Source organism: Solanum dulcamara, chromosome 10 (genome assembly GCF_947179165.1).
Source record: "Solanum dulcamara chromosome 10, daSolDulc1.2, whole genome shotgun sequence".
Lineage (NCBI taxonomy): Eukaryota > Viridiplantae > Streptophyta > Magnoliopsida > Solanales > Solanaceae > Solanum > Solanum dulcamara.
In genome coordinates, this window is record NC_077246.1 from 68938384 (window position 1) to 68962832 (window position 24449).

General features: G+C 35.0%; 1 protein-coding gene and 1 pseudogene across 1 annotated transcript; both read right to left on the minus strand.

Moving 5' to 3' along the window:
* Window positions 1-909: 909 nt before the first annotated feature.
* Window positions 910-3600, minus strand: LOC129870525 (thioredoxin-like protein YLS8; annotated as a pseudogene).
* Window positions 3601-21575: 17975 nt separating this feature from the next.
* On the minus strand, window positions 21576-23001 carry LOC129871663 (disease resistance protein RPP13-like). Its single transcript, XM_055946621.1, has one exon. It carries the CDS (start codon window positions 22958-22960, stop codon window positions 21689-21691), a length of 1272 nt encoding a protein of 423 aa, XP_055802596.1. The 5' UTR covers window positions 22961-23001; the 3' UTR covers window positions 21576-21688.
* Window positions 23002-24449: the final 1448 nt, after the last annotated feature.

Below are 24449 nucleotides of genomic sequence, written 5' to 3' on the forward strand. Positions count from 1 at the left end.
AATAGTTTAGATATGAAACTCAAAAAAGAGGGATAGTTTAGGTATGTTTTTGACACTTATCACTACGTAGAAGAATCTAATTGACAAATAGAGCCAAGTATAAAAGTCTCCCAGGTCATTCCACCTACAATAAACTTAAAATTACCTTCTTTAGCTATAGTTTGCATATTTACAGAATGTAGCTATACTTTAAACTATCTCGTTAGTATAATTCGTGGGTTTGTATAATTTATGAGTTTGTATTATTCGTGGATAATTAAATTATTTTTGTATAAACTCGAAATAACAAATTTATACAAACATAAACATCTGAACTTTAATTATACAAATTATATTATAAAATTTATTACATTATACAAAAGTTATATAAATTTCGAATTATACAAACGTGCGAATTATACATACTCGAACCGTAATTAACAATAGCGAATGATAAATTAATTAAACTATATCTATATTAACTAATTAACTAGCGTATTCCAAAAAACTAATTGTTATTATTGTTGATGTATTGAACCAATAAATCTTAAAATTATGCATATTTATCATATAATCACAAATATGTTTTTCTAAAAACATGGACAGATACAATTTATCAATTCGTCACTTTAAGAATATTCCAACACCTTATTCATAACTATAGTATAATTTGCTCATTTGATAAAATGGTATAAAAGTTGAAAATGTTTTTATACAACAACAACAATCACCTAATGAAATCCCACAACGTGGGGTCTAGAGAGGGTAAAGTGTATGCAGATCCAACACCTACCAAGATAGGACGACTGTTTCCGAAAGACCTTCGGCTCAGTAAAATCATAAAAAGAAGTCAAATAAGAATAAGAAGTTCAAAGCGATATGACAAAACATTTTTATAATTTTCCCAAATTATGAGATTTTCATATCTACTAAAAAAAATACAACTTAAATAAGCCAAATTATATGTCTAAACAAAATTTGAACTTCAAATCAACTAATTTTCAAATCATGATTTTAACATATGAATCATCTTTTTATTTTTTCTCAATCGAGCCTCATCCAAGAAGCTCATAATAATCATGTACTTTGATCAAATTTTTACAGTTCAATTGGACATTGTTCTATGACTTCTTCCAGCTTTATCATCAAGTACACAGCATATTTCAGCAGCCAAGTGCAACATGTACAAATACTTAGTATCTGTACTTGGTAGAGTAATCTTTTGGTGCAATGACTAGACCACGGCCCTTTCTGGCACCGCGATACACAGTCTCAACAATGTCTATGAATTCCTGTTTATCCTTAAGCGCCCAGTTGATCTTGTTGTTGTTCCCGGTGCCAAGATCAATCATAATGTGCTTGTTCCTAAAGAAGGAACATGATGGTGGATGGATCATACAGCTCGTACATCGTGTTGAAATCAGGGACCTCGGTGATGTCTACTAGGTAAATCACAGCAAAGTTCTTGATTGTCTCTGCAACTGAAGACAGCACCTCGTCCATCTGGAGTCCAGAAAGAATATGCAATTGAAACCACAAGAAATAACTACATAATATAAGACGCCTAATAAAATGCAAACAAACGTAGATGTGTGCCATGACTTGAACATAGACGAGCTGTGCATCATTTGATATGCAAAATTATCAAAGACACACTTGTTACACCCTTCCTCACAAAGAAATAGAGGAAGCAGGATTAAATCACCAACCTGTAATTGTGAACAAATTACCAGCCTACAATAAACAGCTCACCAAAGAGTAACAGACAAATAAGCTTTGAAGTAAGGGCTAGTCGTACCAGGACCACAGTCGGCTCAAATCTGTGTTAATCGTGTGATGTGCAAGGAAGATGAAATGTAAAAGAAAAATGTAGCCCATGAAACACTCTCTCTTCTTTCAAAAAGCACCAATAATGTGAAATCAGTTCAAAGCAATGGTTTCAGAATAATCTATCCATGACAGGACGATCCGGAAAATTATAGTAGTGAGATATGTGTCTCACTTCATTGCTGTTTTTATTTGTTTTTAGGATGATTATGTTGGGCGAACATTGTTGGAAGATGTAATGTAGGATACAATAACAACATCATATTCAGTGTAATCCCACAAGTGGAGTCTGGGGAGGATAGTGTGTAACGCGGACCTTACCCCTACCTTGGGAGATAGAAAGACTATTTTCGATAAACATCAAATCTTGGATACGTCTTTGTTAATAAAATACCACTTTCAACTCCACATCAAAAGATAGCAAAATCAAGTCTGCAGAACTTAATATAGCAACCAATCAACTACAACTCAACTACAAACTAGCTGGGGATCGGTTGTATGGGTCCTCTATATCCACATTTTAAAAGGATTCAGCATAATTACACTAACATCCGACCTACTGCAGCCCTCACCCTTTATCTGGACTTTGGACGTACCATGCCTTCCAAAGCTCAGTGTAGTAATATTCAGCATAAATAAGCAAATAAAATATACTATCCCAACACTCTATTTGTCATCAACAATGACACAATCAGGTGATTCATCCCAGTAAAAACGGTGGATCAATTACCTTTTTCTGCCGTAATCAGTTAAACCGACAGGAATAACAACTTCATCAGACTAAGCGTTTCAAAAGGACAAACAAGACAATCAAAGTTTTCCTTCCAAATAATCACCAATCAATCAATCCCAAACTAGTTGAGTTGATTATACGAGCGTGTTTGGGATGATGGAACATATTTTCTTAGGAATATGCTTTCTTGGAAAACATTTTATAGGAAAATAAGTGAATTTCTTACTTATTTTCTTGCGCTCCGTATGTAAGTAAAAAATGATATCCTAAAAGCATTTGGATATAATCTAGACAAACACTACGGGAGGTGGGTTAAGGAGTGGGTGGGGATGGAGGCTACGGAGGTGGGGTGAAATGAGGGGTTGGGTTGTGGAGAGGACACAATTAATGTGCAATGCCACTTGTGGAACTTAAGTCTTTTCCTCGGAACGTGTTTTCCGAGGAAAATGTTTTCCAAAAGCTTAACCAACCTCCTGTTTACTAATAAACCCATCCAATTTCCTATAAAATATTCAAGAAATTGACAATTGGGTGCTCAAATGTTCATACCATTTGAACCCAAAAAAAAGCTCATACCATAAGTAGTTGATTCGACTATACGAATCCTCTATATCTATTCAAAGATTCTTCTTTTAGCTAACAAACCTCAAAATTTTCAAGAAATTGACAATTGTATGTCAAAAAATGCTCATAACATAAGTAGTTGAGTCAACTACATGAATCCTCAATATCCATTCAAAGATTCTTCTTTTAGCTAACAACCCAACAAATCTCACTCATAAAATTCAAGAAATTGACAATTATATGTACAAAAATGTTCATAGTAGGGTACCTGCATGCAAGTATCATCCCAATCATGACCAAATCGAATGATGACAAGGCGTTCTTCTTCAGCAAGGATTGCTTGATCCACTGCCCATCCAGAATGAAGATGTGGCAACAAGTATGACATTTCTTTCTATTGGTAGCTGATTCGATCTTTTTTTTTTAATGCAGAAAAAGGGGGGAAAACAGTGAAGAAGCTGAGAGAGAGAGAGAGAAACCGAATGCTTCTTCACTCTATTAGGGGGGAACAAAAGTGATACTAGTAGAAGGGTCTAGAATGTGCTAGTACCACCCTGGGGCTCGGCCTCCGAACCGTACGTGGCCTCATACAGCTCGGGCCACGTACAAAAAGTTCAGGCCCTTTTTTATCTTCACACCAATTCTTAAATTTTTTTATAGAAAACTACGAATTCGGATCGTCATTAATCATTTGATATATGAGCTTGTTTGGTCGGAAATAAGTTATTTATAGATTAATTATTTTGAAATTGTTATTTATTTTACAATATAGGATATAAATAATATCATAATTTTGAGATAATTAATTTGAGGATAAGTTATTTGTGATTTTATCTTTATTAAATATGAAATAAATTTATTCTAAAATTAATATTAAAATTAGTTATTCTTTAGCACTCGTACTAATCGAGACCTTAAGGATGGTTAGTAGAAAGGATAAGAGATAGTAATTCTGAAAAAAATATTGGATTGTTTTATTTTATATTTGGTTAGGTGGGTTAGTTAATCTCAAAATTATTTATTGCAATATGTGTACTATAAATGATGGGATAGTCAAATATATGAGATAACTTTATCTATTTGATCTTCATATGTAACGACTTCTCAAAGATATATTTGGTATGAGAGATAAAAGATAATAATTAAAAAATATTTTTTTTATTTTGCATTTAGTTAAAAATATTAGCTAATTGTAAAATTATTTAATTCATCATTATTTATATTATAATAATAAAATAAGTTACCATATAGTGATATAATACAAAATAATTAATTCCATAAGATATCTCTAAATGGAGATTAAAATTATCCATCATATATCCATACCAAACAACATTCAAGGCGCATTGCGAAAGGTATTGTACATGAAGTATTATTTTATATAGTCCATAGAGCTGAAATTGATTATTATTAGTTTATGTTTTGTTGAACCACAAGTTTTAATGTATTACGGCTACATGTACAAGTCACCATGAATTAGAGTGTAACTTTATTCATAATTATTTAGTGGTGGATCTTTCGATATAAATCGAAAACACTTTACAACATAAATAAACATCATAAAATCAAATCGAACTCAACAATATCATCATTATAAAAATAAAATTAATGGCCACAAAACAAGAGCTATGAATGAAAAGAAATAAAAAAGATCATCGAATAAGAACCGGATCTCAAAAAGTCATGACAGTCAAAAAAATATGTAGACTCTAGTTTATTAGCGGAATGAGTATTGTTCATACCTCATCGATCAAACAACAAATTCGACTTGATCTCCAATACTACTGCTTGTATATATCTTCTATTACTTTTGTGTCACAAATAATTGAGTTTAGTTCTTAATGTCTTTCTGTTTAAAAAGATTAATACATCCAATGAAAATTAAGTATTCCATAATTTTGGTCTAACATGCCTATTGTAATATTATATATATATATATATATATATATATATGTTGCCGGCAAAAGGCCACTGCTATATACTATTTCTTTGCTTTAATATAAATCCTAATGCTTGGTATGATTCTTGCAAAGGGAGGAATATTCATTAGAAGAAAGATCCATTAAAAGCAATTGATGATTAATAGTACTGACTATATCTTGTAATTAAGGTAAATTAAAATTTAAAGTTATTCTAATCATTTAAAATTATTGGATTCTAAATTAATAATTAATGTATATCCGATGAATTTCTTAATACAAATATAGGGTTTGAACCAAAGTTATTGAATTAAGCCGAACCTATAACTGAAAGAATAACTCTGCCCCCACTTTAGATACTCTATAGTGTGCATTCATTTTACGATTTTTTTTTGTTATTTAGTTCGGTGTTTTGATTTTCAAACATGATTATTGCTCCCTACGTCCCATTTATGTGAAGGTATTTGACTGGGTATAGAATTTAAAAAAGACTGAATTCAACTGAACCCATAACTCTAGATTAAAACATGAAAATCTTTAAAACCTTAATGTAACTTGAAATATAGAGATTTCAAATTATATTTCTAGAGTTAGCACTGACACCATTCAAACTCCATGAGACATTCGAGAGTACTTTAAAATATGTTGTTATGTAGGACACCATCTTATATAAAATATATTTTTTATATAAGAAAAATCAACAAAGTTATGTAGGACGCCATCTACGGGTCGTAACTAGAATCACGGACCTAAGTTTTATGGGTCTACTCCACGGGTCATAAATTACTTTACGGTTCATAAATTGAGCTCGTGAAACAAAGTCCTGAAACGTGATTGTAGCCTCATGTTTATGAATCACATCTACGGCCCATAAAAGAAACCACTAATCATAGATTTGTATCGTAGATTAAACTTTAGAGATTCAAAATTTCAGTTTGAATTCCACGAATGGGATCTATGATCCATAGATCAAACCATGGACCGTAGATGACCCTCGCAGATTGTTCCGACAAAATTTAAGTCAAAGTTGTTTTAGTCTTTTTTCATTCTTTCTAAGGCCTAGGCTACAATGTTTTAACCTCAATTGAGAAAATAGTCAAATGACCCTCTAATCTATTGTCGGATTCCTAAGTACACACTTATACTTTACGGGGGTCCTATTACCCTCCTGAACTATTTAAAATCGAAATTATTACCTCCCTAAAAAGTCACAACCACATTTGTGTAGATTAGTGAAATCCACGCATTTGACACGTGTAATTTTTTATTTTTTGTAATTCTTTTCCCTTTTTGATTCATTACTTTATTATGTTTTTCTTTCTTTTTCTTTTATTTTATTTCTCTTCCTATTCTTCCTTTCAGACTTAGAACTAACACTATCAGAGTTTTTTCCCCTTCTTTTTCCATCCTTCAATTTAAGAATATACCAATATACCATGATATTTTCTCTTTTTCTTTCCTTTCTCTTCCTCTTTTTTCTTTATATCCCTGACCACAACCGTATGCCAAAATTTTTTTTTTCTTTTTTTTTGTTCACCAAATCTAAAATTATTATTGAGTTTATGGTTATGCAAGAGGAATAGGAGAATAAATGATAAAGACTTACAGTCAATTGAAAAATGAATTTTATCGGTCAAATTTATTTTCGGTGAGGATATTTTGAATCTTTTTTAGAGATCCCCATAATTATTAAATTATTTGAATAAATTTTGTTACAATAGCTTTAAAGTGGTGTTTCAATGGTGTTTTAATGGCTAATAGTTGATTTTAAAAATGGGTGTAGAGTAATTTACTTGATAGTTTCTGATTGTGGAGAGTGAAAGTAGAGTTTTTATCTTGGGTTTGTGCTGTGTCGATTGACATCCTGATGGTGGTGGTTTCAAGATCGAGAGCGGTGGTGAAATTTGATGGCTGCTATGGATGCTCTACTAAGTTGTCAAGAAGAAGAAAATAAATTAGAAATGAGATAAAAACAAATAATGAAATACACTCACTTTGCCATGTAAACATTTAGGAAGGTAATAATTTTAATTTTAAATAGTTTCCGTAAAATATAAGTGTATAGTTGGAAATCCAGTAATAAGTTGGGGGTCATTCGACTATTTTCTCAACTTCAATTAGGAGTATATTATATCAAGCACTCAATTCTCTTTATTCTACGCTCTCAACTCCCCAAACAAAATGCAAGAAAGGCTAAGAACGAGGGTTTCAAGACGACCAATCAAGTTCCTCTTTTGAATTATCGTTCTCTCAGGTATGTAAAACTTCAATGATGCATTTTTATCAATTTCACATAATTTAATGACATTTTGACCATTTTCTATTAATTAGATTATCATAAAAATATTTTTTGCATAAAATCCGATAAGTTCTTGTCGAATCAATTCTACACACTAAAACAAGCCAAAAATAAAAAGAAAAAAAGCTGAATGTTGAAATAATGAGTAAAGTGAGAGAAACTTGATTGATACTTCGATAGCCCAACTTCATCAACCGTGAATTTCTTCAAGTGATAGTGTCTTCTCCTGTTTTACCAAAATATTATTTATTTTATAAAAGAAAAATCAACAAAGTTATGTAGGATTGGGATTTGTTTGTATATTTACCTTTGCTACTATGAAATAGGACTTCATATATGCTTGAAAGGCGTCAACATCTCCACGTCTTTGATCAGCATGTGCCATTAATCCTATTGGCATTAATTCTCTCTTTCCGTTGGAGGCTTTAACCTCATATATGTTGTCCCTATAAACATTGTCCTCCTCTTTTACAAAGATATGAAAGGAAAACAAATGGTCAACAATTGTTGTACATTTGGGTCAACAATTGTTGCCTCCCTTTATGACTCTTTGCAAATGTTATACATTTCAAACGCGTTTTGAAAACGCGTAAAATAATTTTACGCGTTTTCATTCTCCTATAAATAGAGGGCCTCTTACCCTCATTTAGATCATCCCAGAAAGAGAGAGTAAGAATACAAAAAGAGTTATACACCAAGATAAATATTGTAGTCTTGAGTGTCTTCTTTAGTAGTTGTTCCTTTTACAAGAGAGAAGTGTTAATTGTTGTTTTCTCCTTGTATTTGAGAGCAGTGTACTACATATTTAATTGTGAGATCCTTCTACCCCGTGGTTTTCCCCCCTATCAGTTAGAGGGGTTTTCACTTAAAATTCTCATGTCCAATTTATTTTCATATTAATTATCATATCAAACTTTAGTTGTGGTGCTTCCTCCCCCCAACAGTGGTATTAGAGCCCTCAATTATTCTGTCTGTTTTATGCAAAGGTACTATTTGTGAATAGTAAAATTTGGTGATAGTACTATTCACGTGAATAGTAAATTTCGATGACGGTTCAGTTTGTCACGATTGTTCGCAAAATATTCAGAAACGATCTAGAAGGGTGTGAAGCAAATAACAATGTCGAGTACAACAAAGTTTGACATTGAAAAATTCAATGGGACTAATTTCTCATTGTGGAAAATGAAAATAAAAGCAATATTGAGAAAGGACAATTGCTTAGCTGCAATTGAAAGCAGACCCACAGACTTTGTTGATGACAGCAAGTGGAACGACATAGACATCAATGCAGTTGCTGATTTACACTTGGCACTAGCTGATCAAGTGTTGTCTAGTGTGGCAGAAAAATGGACGGCGAAGGAAATATGAGATACTCTTATGGGGTTGTATGAGGCCAAGTCTTTGCATAATAAAATTTTCTTAAAAAGAAGATTGTATACTCTTCGAATGGTAGAGTCCATGTCAGTTACTAAACACATCAATATTTTGAATACTCTGTTTTCGCAACTTACGACAATGGGTTATAAAATAGAGAGGGCTGAACGTGCAGAGCTTCTACTTCAAAGTCTGCCTGACTCGTATAATCAACTCATCATCAACCTGACGAACAATATAGACAGTCTAGTTTTTGATGAAATTGCAGCCGCTGTCTTGGAAGAAGAAAATCGGCGCAAAAATAAGAAAGATAGACAAGAAAGTTCGCAGCAAGCTGAAACTTTGATGATGGTGAGAGGAAGACCAATGGAACGTGGCCCCAGTGGGAGTCACAATCATGGCAGATCTCAATCAAGAAGTAAGAAGAATATCAAGTGCTACAACTGTGGCAAAAAAGGGCACTTCAAGAAAGATTATCGGTTCAAAAAGAAGAGTGAACACCCTGAGCCATCAAATGCTCAAGGGAATGTGGCATGTACCTCAGATGATGGCGATATTTTATGTAGTGAAGCAATATCAAATAAATAAGGCAGAAAATGCATCACTGATGTCTGGATCATGGACATAGGAGCAACATGGCACATGATTTTCCGAAGAGAATGGTTCCATCAATATAATCTTATCTCAGGAGGATCTGTGTTTATGGGAGATGATCATGCTTTAGATGTTATTGGTATTGGGTCCATCAAAATAAAAATGTATGATGGTACGATATGCACCATCCAGGAGGTACGACATGTAAAAGACTTGAGGAAGAATCTATTGTCTTTGGGACAATTAGATGATAATGGATGTTCATATAAGACTCATGGTAGAGTCATGAAAATATCCAAAGGAGCGCTTGTAGTGATGAAAGCAGAAAAACTTGCTGCAAATCTATATGTGCTTAAAGGTAAAACACACAAAGAAGGAAAAACATCAATCGCGTCAGCAAGTTCATTTGAAGAATCAATGATGATGTGGCATCGTAAACTTGGCCATATGTCGGAACGAGGTTTGTAGATTCTTGCTGAGCAAAAGCTTCTTCCAGGGATCATAAAGGTTTCACTACCCTTTTGTGAGCATTGTGTTACCAGTAAGCAAAATAGACTGAAGTTTAGCAGTTTCTCTGCTAAAAGCAAGGAAATATTAGATCTGGTCCACTCTGATATCTAGCAAGCACTAGTGGAGTTCCTAGAAGGAGTGAAATATTTCGTTTCATTCATCGACAATTACTCCAGGAGAAGTTGGGTGTATCTAATCAAGAGGAAGGCAGATATTTTTTCAGTTTTCAAAGAATTCAAAGCGTGGGTGAAACTTGAATCTTAGAAAAAGATCAAGTGTTTGAGGACAGATAATGGAGGAGAATACACTGGTGATGAATTTAATAACTTCTGTAAACAAGAAGGTATTAAACGGCAGTTCACGGTGGCATATACTCTATAACAAAATAGAGTAGCAGAGCGGATGAACATAACCTTGTTAGAATGGACAAGAGCTATGTTGGCAACTGCAGGGTTGGAAAAACCATTCTGGGCAGAAGCAATCAAAACCGCCTGTTATGTGATCAATCGGTCACCATCAACTGCAATTAATCTGAAAATGCCAATGGACATGTGGACAGGAAAACTAGCTGATTATTCTCGCTTATATATATTTGGAAGTCCTACTTATGTTATGTACAACACCCAAGAAAAATCAAAGTTGGATCCAAAATCTAGGGAATGCATTTTCTTAGGGTATGCTGATGGAGTCAAGGGGTATCGCTTGTGGGATCCCACAGCCCGCAAGGTGGTAATCAACAGGGATGTTGTATTTGTAGAAAATAAGATACAAGCAAAAGAAAGTAGCACTTCAAAAGAAAAATCAGAGACTACTACAGTTGAAGTTGAAGAAATAGAAGAAGTTCTAGTTTCTTCTGAAGCAGCACCAGAGCACGAAGAAAAAAAGCAAGTTGAGATCGAAACTCCACAAGTTCGACGGTCAACTAGGGAGAGAAGAGAATCAGCTTGACACTCAGATTATTCTATGAAGAGTAATATTGCATATTGTCTACTAGCAGAAGATGGAGAGCCTTCAACTTTTCACGAGGTTATGAAAGGCCAAGAATCATCTTTGTGGGTGACAGCAATGCAAGAAGAAATTGAAGCTCTTCATAAAAATAAAATATGGAATCTTGTTCAATTACCACAAGGAAGGAAGGCTATTGGAAACAAATGGGTCTACAAGATCAAATGTAATGGTAATGATCAAGTGGAGAAGTATCGTGCAAGATTGGTGGTGAAAGGATTCGCTCAGAAAGAAGGTATAGACTTCAATGAGATATTTTCTCCGGTGGTTCGACTCATAATAATTCGAGTGGTCCTGGCGATGTGTGCTATATTTGACTTGTACTTAGAGCAGTTAGATGTCAAAATTGTATTTCTTCATGGAGAACTTGAAGAAGAAATTTACACGCTCCAACCAGGAGGTTTTGAAGAACAGGGAAAAAAGAACTTGGTTTGCAGGTTGAACAAATCTCTATATGGGAAAAGAGAAATTTGTTGGTATAAGAGATTTGATTCCTTCATTATAAGCCTTGGATACAATAGACATAGTTCAGATCCTTGTGTTTATTACAAGAGATTTGGTGATGATGATTTTATTATTTTACTGTTATATATTGACGACATGTTGGTAGCAGGCCCCAACAAAGATCATCTCACAAATTTAAAGGCACAGTTGGCTAGGGAGTTTGAAATGAAGGACTTAGGACCAGCTAATAAGATTCTATGGATGCAAATTCACCGAGACAGAAATAATAGGAAGATTTGACTTTCTCAAAAGAACTACTTGAAGAAAATCTTGAGACACTTCAAGATGCAAGATTATAAGTCAATTTCTACCCCACTTCCTATTAATTTCAAGTTATCCTCAAGTATGAGTCCTAGCAATGAAGTAGAATGGATGGAGATGTCTCAAGTACCATATGCATCAGCAGTGGGAAGTTTAATGTTCGCCATGATATGTATAAGACCTGACATTGCACAAGCAGTGGGAGTGGTTAGTCGATACATGGCTAATCCTGATAGAGAACATTGGAATACTGTTAAGAGGATCCTGAGATATATCAAGGGTACCTCAGATGTTGCAATGTGTTATGGAGGATCAGACTTTACTGTTAAAGGTTATGTTGATTCAGATTATGCAAGTGATCTTGATAAAAGCATATCCACCACAGGTTATGTGTTTACTCTTGCTGGAGGAGCTGTAAGCTGGGTTTCAAAACTGCAATCTATCGTGGCTATATCTACGATGAAAGCAGAATATGTAGCAGCTACACAAGTTAGCAAAGAGGCAATATGGATGCAGATGTTACTGGAGGAGCTCGGGCACAAACAAGAGAAGATTGCTCTATTTTGTGATAGTCAGAGCGCTTTGCATCTTGCAAAGAATCCGACATTTTATTCAAGGACAAAGCACATACGAGTTCAGTATTACTTTGTTCGTGAGAAGGTGGAAGAAGGCATTATGGATATTCAAAAAATTCACACTAATGACAACCTGACAGATATGTTTACGAAGTCGATCAATAGTAACAAGTTCATATGGTGTCGATCTTCTATTGACCTAGCAGAAATGTAACATTGCAGTAATTGGGTAGAAAGGATGGTGTGAAGACTTAATTGATTTTCAATTAAATCTTCAAGTGGGAGAATGAAAGGAAAACAAATGGTCAACAATTGTTGCACATTTGGGTCAACAATTGTTGCCTCCCTTTATGACTTTTTGCAAATGTTATACATTTCAAATGCGTTTTGAAAACGCGTAAAATAATTTTACGCGTTTTCATTCTCGTATAAATAGAGGGCCTCTTGCCCTCATTTAGATCATCCCAGAAAGAGAGAGTAAGAATATAAAGAGAGTTATACACCAAGATAAATATTGTAGTCTTGAGTGTCCTCTTTAGTAGTTGTTCCTTTTACAAGAGAGAAGTGTTAATTGTTGTTTTCTCCTTGTATTTGAGAGCAGTGTACTACATATTTAATAGTGAGATCCTTCTACCCCGTGGTTTTTCCCCTCTATCAGTTAGAGGGATTTTCACGTAAAATTCTCATGTCCAATTTATTTTCATATTAATTATCATATCAAACTTTAGTTGTGGTGCTTCCTTCCCCCAACAAGATATAAAGGGAGAGAAAAATACATCTCTAAGAAATAATTTTTTCCTCTCATATTCTATTGGTGTGTTGGGTTTTGCTCTTTAAATTTTTGTTAGATTTTTGCTTCTAGTTTTATACTAGAAGAGCTTGCTGAATCTCGAGGGATACACCACCTATATCGAGTGAAATATTCTTAAGGCAGTGACAAAAGCACGCCTCAAACTATTCCTAGGTGAATTCCTTACAAGTGTTCGTGATGAAGTGTTAGTACTTAGTATTCGTGATGAAGTGCTAGTATTCGTCATGATGGAGTATTTTCCGTAAGATTTCCAATAGAGTACACTTTATTCTCCTTAAATAATTTGTTAAGTATGTAAATATGGCCCAAATTTTGCTCTAATGCTCTTTGCTGTCATAATTTCAAACACCAGAACCACATACAAATGAAGACTAATTACAATCCAGTTTTGATGAACAAAGAAAAATCTAAAATTATTTGGCAACTTACCAAGCGCCTGTTTATTATCCATACGCTGTTTGAGGAAAGAAACGAACCCCCAAAATTGTGGATTTAGCTTATAATCTTCTTATTGGGTTTTGGTGTCGTCTAATTGAGTTGCCCAACCAATTATTATGGTGAAATTGATGTGTTCAGTGTGAAAAAGCATAGTTGAGATCTGTGCTTTGTGAGTCATCGTCTGTATTTCAGTAGACGTAAGAGGGCCTCATCTGGACAGTTTAAAGCAGGACCTGATATCCAAAGCAGGAATTTTGACTTTTAGTAATACTAGTTTCTTGGCACGTGCTTCGCAGGTGTATCCCATATCCATTGTCCCATAATTTTGTAAAGGAGAAATATTTTATACAATAAAATTACAGTGCAAGATAAACATTTATAATTTACTAAAATGCCCAACAAAAATTATATGTTAGTATTTATACTTTATGATAATGTATCTGCACTTTTATACAAAAATGTTAAAGGAATAATTTTTAAACTAAAGCCGTAAAGCCGTAAAAGCATATTCAACTGATATTATTATCATTGCAAGGCACATCGTCATACTGAAATATTGTTATCAAGTGCATTTCAAGAGTAACACTCTAACTACTTCCAATAATACATCAAGTATTCAACTTGATAAAAGTTTTTTTTAATATGTCACAACACATAATTTAAATGTAGGCACTATGATAGCAAAATATTTAACGCCTTAAAGTTTCCGCCTTCTTTTTAAGGAATAGTAGCCTCCACTCTTTTACAGATGCATACTGCATACATATCAAGAAATTGTTGTCGAAAGAGAATAGTGTTTTGCAATAGTTGTAGAGAAATTCGATCAACATATGCCTGCCTTAGGATGGTTAGTAGATCATTATCAATTCCATTGTGTACACCTAAAAAAATAGTATTTATTTGTTATGAAAATAATCACTGTTTAAATATTTAATTGGCATATATAAATCATAATTACATGTATATGTATCCTTCGTCTTCTTTGGCTCATTCAAAATTATTAATTTTGTCATCTGTAAATTTTGACAAAAGAAATATTTGTTCAGTTGTATACATATAATTGAATTATGAAATACAACACAATTATTTGTGAAATATTAATAGTACACGGTTTTGTCATACTTGATAAAAAATACAACACTATATTACATCAGGAAAAAAAATAAGGATAAAAGTGTAAATTTGCTAGAAGAATAAAAGTGTGAATTATCCTCCTTATACAATTCGAGATTTGTTGTTGCGAAGTAATTTGACTTGACACCAATTTATATAAAAATTGCTCTCTTAAAACTTTACTCAAGTAGGATTAACATAAAGTTATGACTAAGAAAGTAGTTGCAAATATAGTAAATAATTCTCGTGATGTCATATTATAATTTCATATTATGTCAACTACCTGACCTTGTTCAAGAATGCATTCTTGTTGTCATTTTTGAATATGTCGATCAGAGAACACCAACAAAATGCCAAGGGTAACATCTTTAAAATACTTCAATAAGAGATCTACAAACTATCACTTGAAATATTAAAGTGCAAGTATTTCAGTAGCATATAAACGAAAAACATGCAGATAAAACTTATAATTCCTAAAGTGTTATGAAATAAATTAACTTAGCAAATTTATTAGAAAAAGAGAGAGTGAAAGAAAGGGAGAAAAATAGATAATTGCCGTATTAGTGTATGTAAAAAATTGCCAAAATCTGGCAAGTTATAGCCACAGGGAAAGGAGAAATATAGTGGGCAACTTGCCCACTCGAAAAGGAAAAGCAATTGCAATTGGACATCCACTTGTTCCACTTGCTGTTTAACACACCCCTTGGATGTCCACGTGAAATGTGCCTCATTAAAAACTTTACAAGAAATAATATACATATTTATCGTAAACATCCATAAATATTGTGTCTTGTTAAAACCTTACTAGGAAAAATTCAATGGGAAAAAGCCTAGTGAAGGAAAAAAAATACACACATCTGGTAATACGCCTTGAATGCTGCCTCATTAAAAACCTTACCAGGAAAATCCAGTGGGACAAAACCTTGGTTAAGGGAAAAAGAGTGCAGCGCGTATTTTACTCCCCCTGATGAAAACTTCATTTGATATTATGGAGACGACGCATTCCAATCTTATATCTTAGCTTCTCAAAAGTTGATGTTGGTAATGCCTTTGTGAATAAATCTGCAAGATTATCTCTCGAACGAACTTGTTGTACATCAATATCACCATTCTTCTAAAAATCATGTGTGAAGAATAATTTTGGTGAAATATGTTTCGTTCTGTCTCCTTTTATGAAGCCACCTTTCAATTGACCTATACACGCAGCATTGTCTTCGAATATAATTGTGGGTATTTTGACATCATTTTTCAGGCCGCATCTTTCTTTAATGAACTGTATCATCGATCTCAATCACACACATTCTCTACTTGCTTCATGAATTGTTATTATTTCAGCATGGTTTGAAGAAGTAGCAACAATAGACTGTTTGTAGATCGCCATGATATAGCAGTTCCTCCGTGTGTAAATAGATAGTCTGTTTGAGATTGAGCTTTATGTGGGTATGATAAATAACTTGCATCTGCATAACCAATAAGGTCTGCACAACCTTTGTTAGTATAAAACAAACTCATATTAATGGTACCTTTTAGGTATCGCAAAATATGTTTGATACTGTTCCAATGCCTTAGCGTTGAGGATGAACTATACCTTGCCAGCAAATTAACAGAAAATGTTATATCAGGCCTGGTTGCATTAGAAAGATACATAAGTGCACCACTTGCACTGAGATATGATACTTCAGGACCAAGAAATTCTTCATCCTCTTCTGGAGGTCGAAATTAATCTTTTTCCACTTCAAGTGATCGAACAACCATTGAAGTACTTAATAGATGTACTTTGTCCATGTAAATTCGTTTTAAGATTTTCTCAGTGTAGGCAGATTGGTGGACAAAGAGCTCGTCTGCTAAATGTTCAATTTGCAGACCTAGACAAAGTTTTGTCTATCCAAGATCTTTCATCTCAAATTCTTTCTTTAGATATTCAATTGCCTTTTGGACCTCTTCAGGGGTTCCAATGAAATTTATGTCATCAACATAAACGACGAGTATAACAAACTCTGATTCCATTTTCTTAATAAAAACACTTGGACAAATGACATTATTTATATAACCTTCATTTATCAAGTACTCACTAAGGCAATTATATCACATACGCCCTGATTGTTTCAGACCATATAATGATCTTTGGAGTTTCATTGAGTACATCTCACGAGACTTAGTACATGCTTTAGGCAATTTTAATCCTTTTGGATTTTCATGTAAATTTCATTATCAAGTGAATCGAAAAGGTAAGTTGTAACTACATCCATTAGATGTATTTCAAGATTTTTATGTACAGCTAAACTGATGAGATATCAAAACGTTATTACATCCATAACAGGTGAATATGTTTCTTCATAGTTGACCCCGTGTCACGCCCCAGGAGGGTACCCTAGACGTAATCGACACCCGAAGGCCATTTCTGACCTCCGAGCGAACCACTTGGTACGGCCACTCATTCATTCAAGCACATTCTCTTAGCGGAAACTCAATTAAGGAAATACTTCTCATAACATAAGGGCCGAAGGCCAAACATTTCAATCCAACAAGAGTAGTAAATTAAGACTCATCAAAATATCAGTTCAATCTCCCACACTCCAGTCTATGAAGCCTCTATTCAAGTCTAACAGGTGCTAATGACAAGCCCATGGCTACCGTCAATCTAAATAACAAAAGGATAATCAAAAGCTGTACAAGAAGGCTCAATATCCTCCAGGAACTAGGAGGACTCACCGACTGGCTGGGAGAGTAGTGGATCTTCAATAGAGCGCCGGTTGATGATCTCTAATACCTGTCTCTGCATTATGAAACAATGCAGGCCAAATGGCGTCAGTACATGGAATGTACGAGTATGTAAAATGGCCGAATACAACGAACATCAAGAAAGAATCAATCAACTCGGGATATCAATCTCAAAAGGGTGACAACTCAATCAAATGTCCTAAGTCTAAACAAGGATATGATTTAGACGGGACCAATCATACACAATCAACTCAATCCGACTCAGAGTACTATCAACACCTATTTGGGAGTTTTTCTTAACCGACAACCATCACTTATGAGCCAGTGAAAGTACAACAAACCGACGTTGTTTCCACATCCGCTTATACCTTGCCAGGGCATGAACGAGTCATCAAATCATGGATCCAATCCAACCAAGTCCTATAATGTCAGGACAAATCTCTCGGGGAAGCATCCGACTTTAATGGTTCCATCCCCCCTACATTTGGCGACGCAGTTATTGGGTTTGAGTATGGACTATACTCTTGCCCAATTCGGTGCTCGATACTTCTCCCAAGACTCAATGCTCATAAAACTCCATCCAATCAATTCAATCAAATCACATCGACAAGTTTCATTACAACCTTGTCAACTCATCAACTCATCAACTCTATCACAATCAAGTCTCAATCTCAATGCTCAATCTCAATCATATATTCAAGGAAGTGTTAAAATGCATATATACACATCATCTAGATATAAAATCAATCATTACCTCCATCCATTTGAGAAAAATCTTTATGACTCATCACATCTTCAAGACTTCAAATCGACATTCTTATAATAGGCAACATGCTTAAGAAAATAGTATACTCTATCAAATCTACATAATTAATAAGACCAACAAACATATTTATCAACTCATTTCTTCATTATTTCATACTCATATAAGGGCTCATTTTAGGAACCTCTTAGCTCAACAACATTAACACATCAATAATTAAATAAGATGGGAACAATACTCATTCAAACATGTACCATACCAAGAAACTCCATTTTCATGGATATCTAACCTCAAAACAAGAATAGGGCACATGGGTGGACTCAACCCATATTTTGTTTAGCCTTACATACCTTAGTGAAGACTTGAAGAAAACCTTGAGGTTGGGTCTTTAATGGAGGACTCTAATCTTGAAGCTTCTTGGACTCCTTTGTTGGAAATGGAGAAGAAGAGTAGAGAGAAGGGAGAGGAGCTCTTAGGGCTTTTTAGAGAGAGAGTGAGGGATGCCAAAAGAGTTCCCAAAAGGCCAAGGGCTACATATATATAATTGGGTAAGTTTCCAAATTGCCCCTCCTCAAAATGTTCTGAAAATAGGCTAAAACGCCCTTGGCGCGATAGTGGTGTGTCGCGCCCTTACAGCGCCAAGGCCAATTACGCCTAAAACCTGCACAACTTTTAGTGGCACGTCGCGCTAGGGACCAAACTACTGAGGCATGTTCCTGGCGCGATAGTGGCGTGTCGCGCCCTTACAGCGCCAAGCCTATTGTTCCAAATTCTGGGAATTTGACCCCAAAAACCCTGCACACTTTTAGAGGCGCATCGCGCCAGGGGCCAAACTACTGAGGCATGTTCTTGGCGTGATAGTGGCGCGTCGCGCCCTTACGGCGCCAAGGCCATTTCCCCAGCAGTTTCAACCCAGGCCAAAATGAAATCCCTGTCGTGCTAGTTCGTCTTCGGATCGTCATATCTTTTGATCTTGAACTCCAAAATCTACGTTCTTGGTGGCGTTGGAAAGAAGACTCGATGACTTTTAATTTGATAGGTCGTGGTCCACCCAGATTGACGTCTTTCAAACGATAGGGTCGTTGAAAGTCGACCCTTACGTGGACTCATCCTAAACTTAGCCACGACGGATCTTTTGGACTTAGCTCGGTCCTAGGGGTCCTCAATGACCCCACCTCACCTCCAACGCTCTTAAACTCCTCGGGGACTCATCTTAACTCAAGCACGTACTTTGAAATAAATACGATGGGCCCCACATGTGTACAAAGAAGGCCCGAATCTTAGGAAAAATTTTGAGGGGTGTTACACCCCGGGTCTTTGAGAGAATCCTTGTGCAACAAGGCGTGTCTTGTATCTTACAATTTCATTTCTCTTATTTCGTTTTCGCACAAAAACCCATTTATAGCCAACTGGTTTTACACCTTCAGGGTTTTGGACTATAGGTCCAAAAACCTCACGTTTAGCAAGTGAGTCTAATTCTGATTGAGTTGCCTTTTTCCATTTTGGTCAATCACATCTACGTCGACATTCTTCGATGGATTTAGGCTCAAAACTTTCACTATCTTATATGAGGTTAAGTGCACATTATATGCAAAAACATTATCCACCGTGATTTTCAATCGATCTAAATTTATCTCATCACCGGGTAGAACTTATTGAAAGTTCTTCATTCACTTGAGTCTCGGGTTCACTGATTTCTTCAGGATTATCAGGATTACTCAAATCTTGACCATCTTTAGGAGGTTCTTTTGTAGTATCATTTTTATTATTCCTCACGCTTCTCTTTCTAGGATTTTTATCCTTTGAACCCAATGGTCTACCACGCTTCAGGCGTGTTTGGGATTCAAAAGTTATGATACTAGTAGATGGTCCTTTTGGGACATCAATTCGGATAGGCACATTCACTGCAGGGATATGTGACTTAGTTATCCATTTCAAATCAGTAAATGCATCTGGAATTTGATTTGCTATTTTCTGTAAGTAGATGATCTTCTGGACTTCCAGCTCACATGTGCGGGTACGTGGATCAAAATGAGATAGTGATGAAACTTTCTATGTAATTTCTTTTCCGGGTTCCTTTTTCTCTCCCCCTAATGGCGAAAAAGTTTTTTCATCAAACCTACAATATGTAAATCGAGCAGTGAATAAGTATTCAATCAACGGTTCAAGGTATCGAATTATGGAGGGTGAGTCAAACCCAACATAGGCCCAACCTTTGTTGATTACCCATTTTTGTACGTTGTGGTGGTGCTACAAGCACATATACTGCACAACCAAAAATTCATAGATGGACTATATTTGGATTATGACCAAATACTAATTGTGACGGAGAGTATTTATTATAATGTGTCAGTCTGAGACGTACAAGTGTTGCTGCATGTAAGATAGCATAACCCCTGACAATTTTGTTTTCATTAGTAGAGGTCTTGCTATCAATTGTAGGTTCTTTATAAATAACTCTGCAAGGCCATTTTGAGTATGAACATGAGCAACAGGATGTTCAATTTTTATCTCAATTAATAAGCAATAATCATCAAAAGCTTGGGATGTAAATTCTCCAGCATTATCAAGGTGAATGGCCTTAATTGGATAATCTGGGAATTGCGCCCTTAGTCTTATTATTTGTGCCAACAACTTCGCAAATACTAGGTTGCGAGATGATAAGAGGTACACATGAAATCATCTAGATGATGCATCTATTAGGACCATAAAATATCTAAACAATCCACTAGGTGGATGAATAGGTCCACATCTAGATGATATATCTCCATGTATACGCTCTAAAGAGCCAGGAGATTCAATGCCAACCTTCAGGGTCGATGGTCTGATAATTAATTTGCTTTGATAACAAGCAACATATGGAGATTCATCAGTCGTAAGAATCTTCTGGTTGTTTAAGAGATGTCCAGTTGAATTTTCAAGAATTGGTCTCATCATTATTGATCCAGGATGACCTATTCGATCATGTCATATCACAAATGTATTTAGATCAATAAACTTCTGGTTTACGATCACATGTGCTTCAATTGCACTAATTTTTGCATAATATAGGCCAGATGACAAAGTTGGTAATTTTTTCAAAATATATTTCTGGCGTGAGACACTCTTGATTATACTAAGGTACTCAATATTCATTTCATTTAGTGTCTCAACATGATATTCATTTCTGCGGATATCTTTAAAACTTAACAAGTTTCTTGGGGATTTAGAAGAGAACAGTGCATCTTCTATAACAATCTGTGTCCCCTTAGGCAGAAATATAGTAGCTCTTCCGGAGCCTTCAATTATTTTTGAATTACTAGAAATTGTAGTAATATCTACTTTTCTTCAAATCAAGTTGGAAAAATATTTCTCGTCTTTAAAAATAGCATGTGTTGTTCAACTATCAATTACACAAATATACTCTTGATTGATCATTGATCCAAATAAAATTTGAGGCATAACCATATTTTTCTTCAAAAAAAATAAAGTAAATATTATAATTAATACATGGCTCATTACACAAATTTTATTTATTTACATGAACTAGAAATATCATTTAGTACACACAAATAAAAAGGAAATTATTTAAATATTATTAGGCTTATCAATATTCATATTGTCTTCTGAAAAATTAAAGAAATCAGCTACATCCAGATGCATAGGATCAATATTATCTTCAGAGATAAAATTTGTCTCTAGATTATTTTTTGCTCTTTTCAAGGATGCCTGATATAGCTGAACCAGACGTTTTGATGACCGACAAATCTGTGACCAGTGCCCCACACCTCCACATCTTCAATAATGTTCTTCCAAAGGTGATCTTTCACCTTTTTCCATTCGTCTAGCCCCCTTTTATGAGAAAGTAATTCGCTCAATACAGCAATTGCAAGAGGTAAGCCTCCACACTTTTCCACCATATCTTTAGCTAACCTTTCCATTTCTGGAATCATTGCTCGAACATCAAGTAGTTTCCTACAAAAGAGATCCCAACTTTCTTCTTGGCTTAGGAAACGAAGTTTATAGACAAAACCTCTGTCGTCTGCTCTTTCAGCGACATCCTCTTTGCGAGTGGTAATAATAACTCTGCTGCCATTCTTGCTATCTGGAAATGCACTTTTCAGACTCTCCCATGCTTCTCTCTGCCATACATCATCAACCACCACAAGGTATTTGCCTTCTTTTAAAAGATCACGAAGGTAAATTTCTAGATCTCCTTGTGTCATCCTTTCCAACAAATCTAGAGTTTCCTTGGTGCGACCTTGGATGGATTTTATGATATTCCTAAGAAGATCGATTGTGTTGTACTCTTGAGAAACACATATCCATGCACGTGTATGGAATCTATTGACTATATTAGGACTTGTGTAGAGGTTTCTCGCAAGAGTAGTCTTTCCTAATCCGCCCATACCATAAATGGAGATGACACTTCGGCGAGGCTCTGCTTTGAGAAGTTCAGCTAGTAATGTTTGTACAACATCCTGAAGTCCAACAAAAATGTTATCCTGGTCATCCACATAGGAGGTAGTTCTCCTCAGTGTTGGAGACTGATTACTTGGTCCCTCTCCTGCATTATTATGGATATTTGTTATACCATAAGTCTCTCGTTTGCGAGAAATGTCCGTGATCCGATCCTTGAGTGATTGGATCTCCTTGGCGACATTGTAGAATTTTTTCTCCTTCCTGCAGATGCAAGTGCAAGCTTTGAGACGATTAGCAAATCTAGCATCGTCACCTTTACTAGCCTCGAAGCTATAAGTCTCGAGTATAGCGACAGCGTCATTAGCAATAGAGTTGATCTCAAAGACCCATTGTTGAACTCTTTGATCTCGACTTTGCTTTTGTTCTGCATCTCTGAGGAATGACTGTATGAAGAGTAGCTCATTTCTCAGCGATCTAACTTCATCTCTCAGACTTGTCAGCAGGGAAACTTCCTGTATGAGGAAATCACCCAATTTTTGAACTGGAAATGACACAAAGGCATCAGCCATCTTCAGAAATATGATAATTAATATATATTGTTTTTTGTAAAAAGGTAAAATCTGTATAGCAGTAGATTGTGAGTATGATAAGAGATGAATATTGTTATCAGTATTTAAAGCTTTAAAAAATCCGACAGGGAAAAAAGTCTAAAGTACAAATTAAGATGATAGAGTTGAGGTTAATGATAAAGAAAAGTATATATTCTCAAAATAATTGCAAGGCAAGAATATAAAATTGAAATGAGAAATTTTAAATTTAATCTTTAAATAATAGATACCTTTCTTTTCCTTTTAATTTTCCTTGTTTGGGGAATCTATAGGGAAAAAAAGATGAGAGCTGCTCAATTTTTGGAAGATGCATTTTGTATAACTTTGAAGAGAAGAAATAAAATATTCAATAAGTCAGCACAAATTAATTCGAATTCAGCGTTGGAGGTTATTCCATCAAAGATTTTGTCAGAGCTTGAAGTTCTAAAAATTAATTCATCCTAAACACCGATTTTTGTTACTTTTCATACAGGAAAATTGTGAACCAAATTGTAAGCTTTGAACAAAATATATATATTAATAGGGGTGTTCATGGTTTGGATAAAATTTGATCCAAATCAAAAAATGAACCAAACCAATTATGTTTTCATCAAAAAATATTTTTAATTTATTTATGAAAGCAAGAATATCCAAGACGAGAACATTTATCTTATGATTTCGTGTATATGAGTGTCTATGACAATTCTTGGTGGGACTAGAAATGCCACTGTCTCTTCCTTCTAGGCCAAAATGGTGAATTTTTGTCACGCCCCGGGAGGGTACCCTAGACGTAACCGGCACTCAAAAACCATTTCTGGCTCCCAAGCGAACCACATAGCCTGATCACACATCCGTTCATTCATTCAGCGGAAAGTTTAAAAATAAAGAATAATTTAGTGGGCAACTCAAATCACCCATCCAACTCAAAGAATAAAGGTCATGGGCCAACAGATCAACTAAAATATTTGTCATTAAAAATAGTTTGACAAGAATAACTCAAGGATAGAAGTACTCAATCGACCCATCACTATCTAGTCTATGAAGCCTTTATTGCTACTATCTAATTGATGTCAATGACATGTTCATGGCTACCTTAAATAAAAATAAAAAGGGCTAACTCGATGCAAGATTACATAAACGGTGTCCTCCGAAAGTAGGGGAGGACTCACCAATACGCTGAGTGCGAATAGATCCCCAATGATGCTTCTATTGACGATCTCTTAAACCTGTCTCTGCATCATGAAACGATGCAGGTCCAAATGGACGTCAGTACGTGGAATGTACGAGTATGTAATATGACAGAATGAAACATACCTCAAGAAAGAGTAACGCTGGTTCAAATATCTCAACTCAGAAAGATAAGGGGGACTCAATCAAAGTGTCATAAGTCTAAAGTAAGAAGACCTTTTTTTGACAAAGACCAATCATATACCATACAATCCAATCCAATCATGTACAATACAGTGCAATT

Coding starts and splice junctions, on each gene's coding strand:
- LOC129871663 (XM_055946621.1), bottom strand. CDS start 22,960: ATGGCTGATGCCTTTGTGTCATTTCCAGTTCAAAAATTGGGTGATTTC.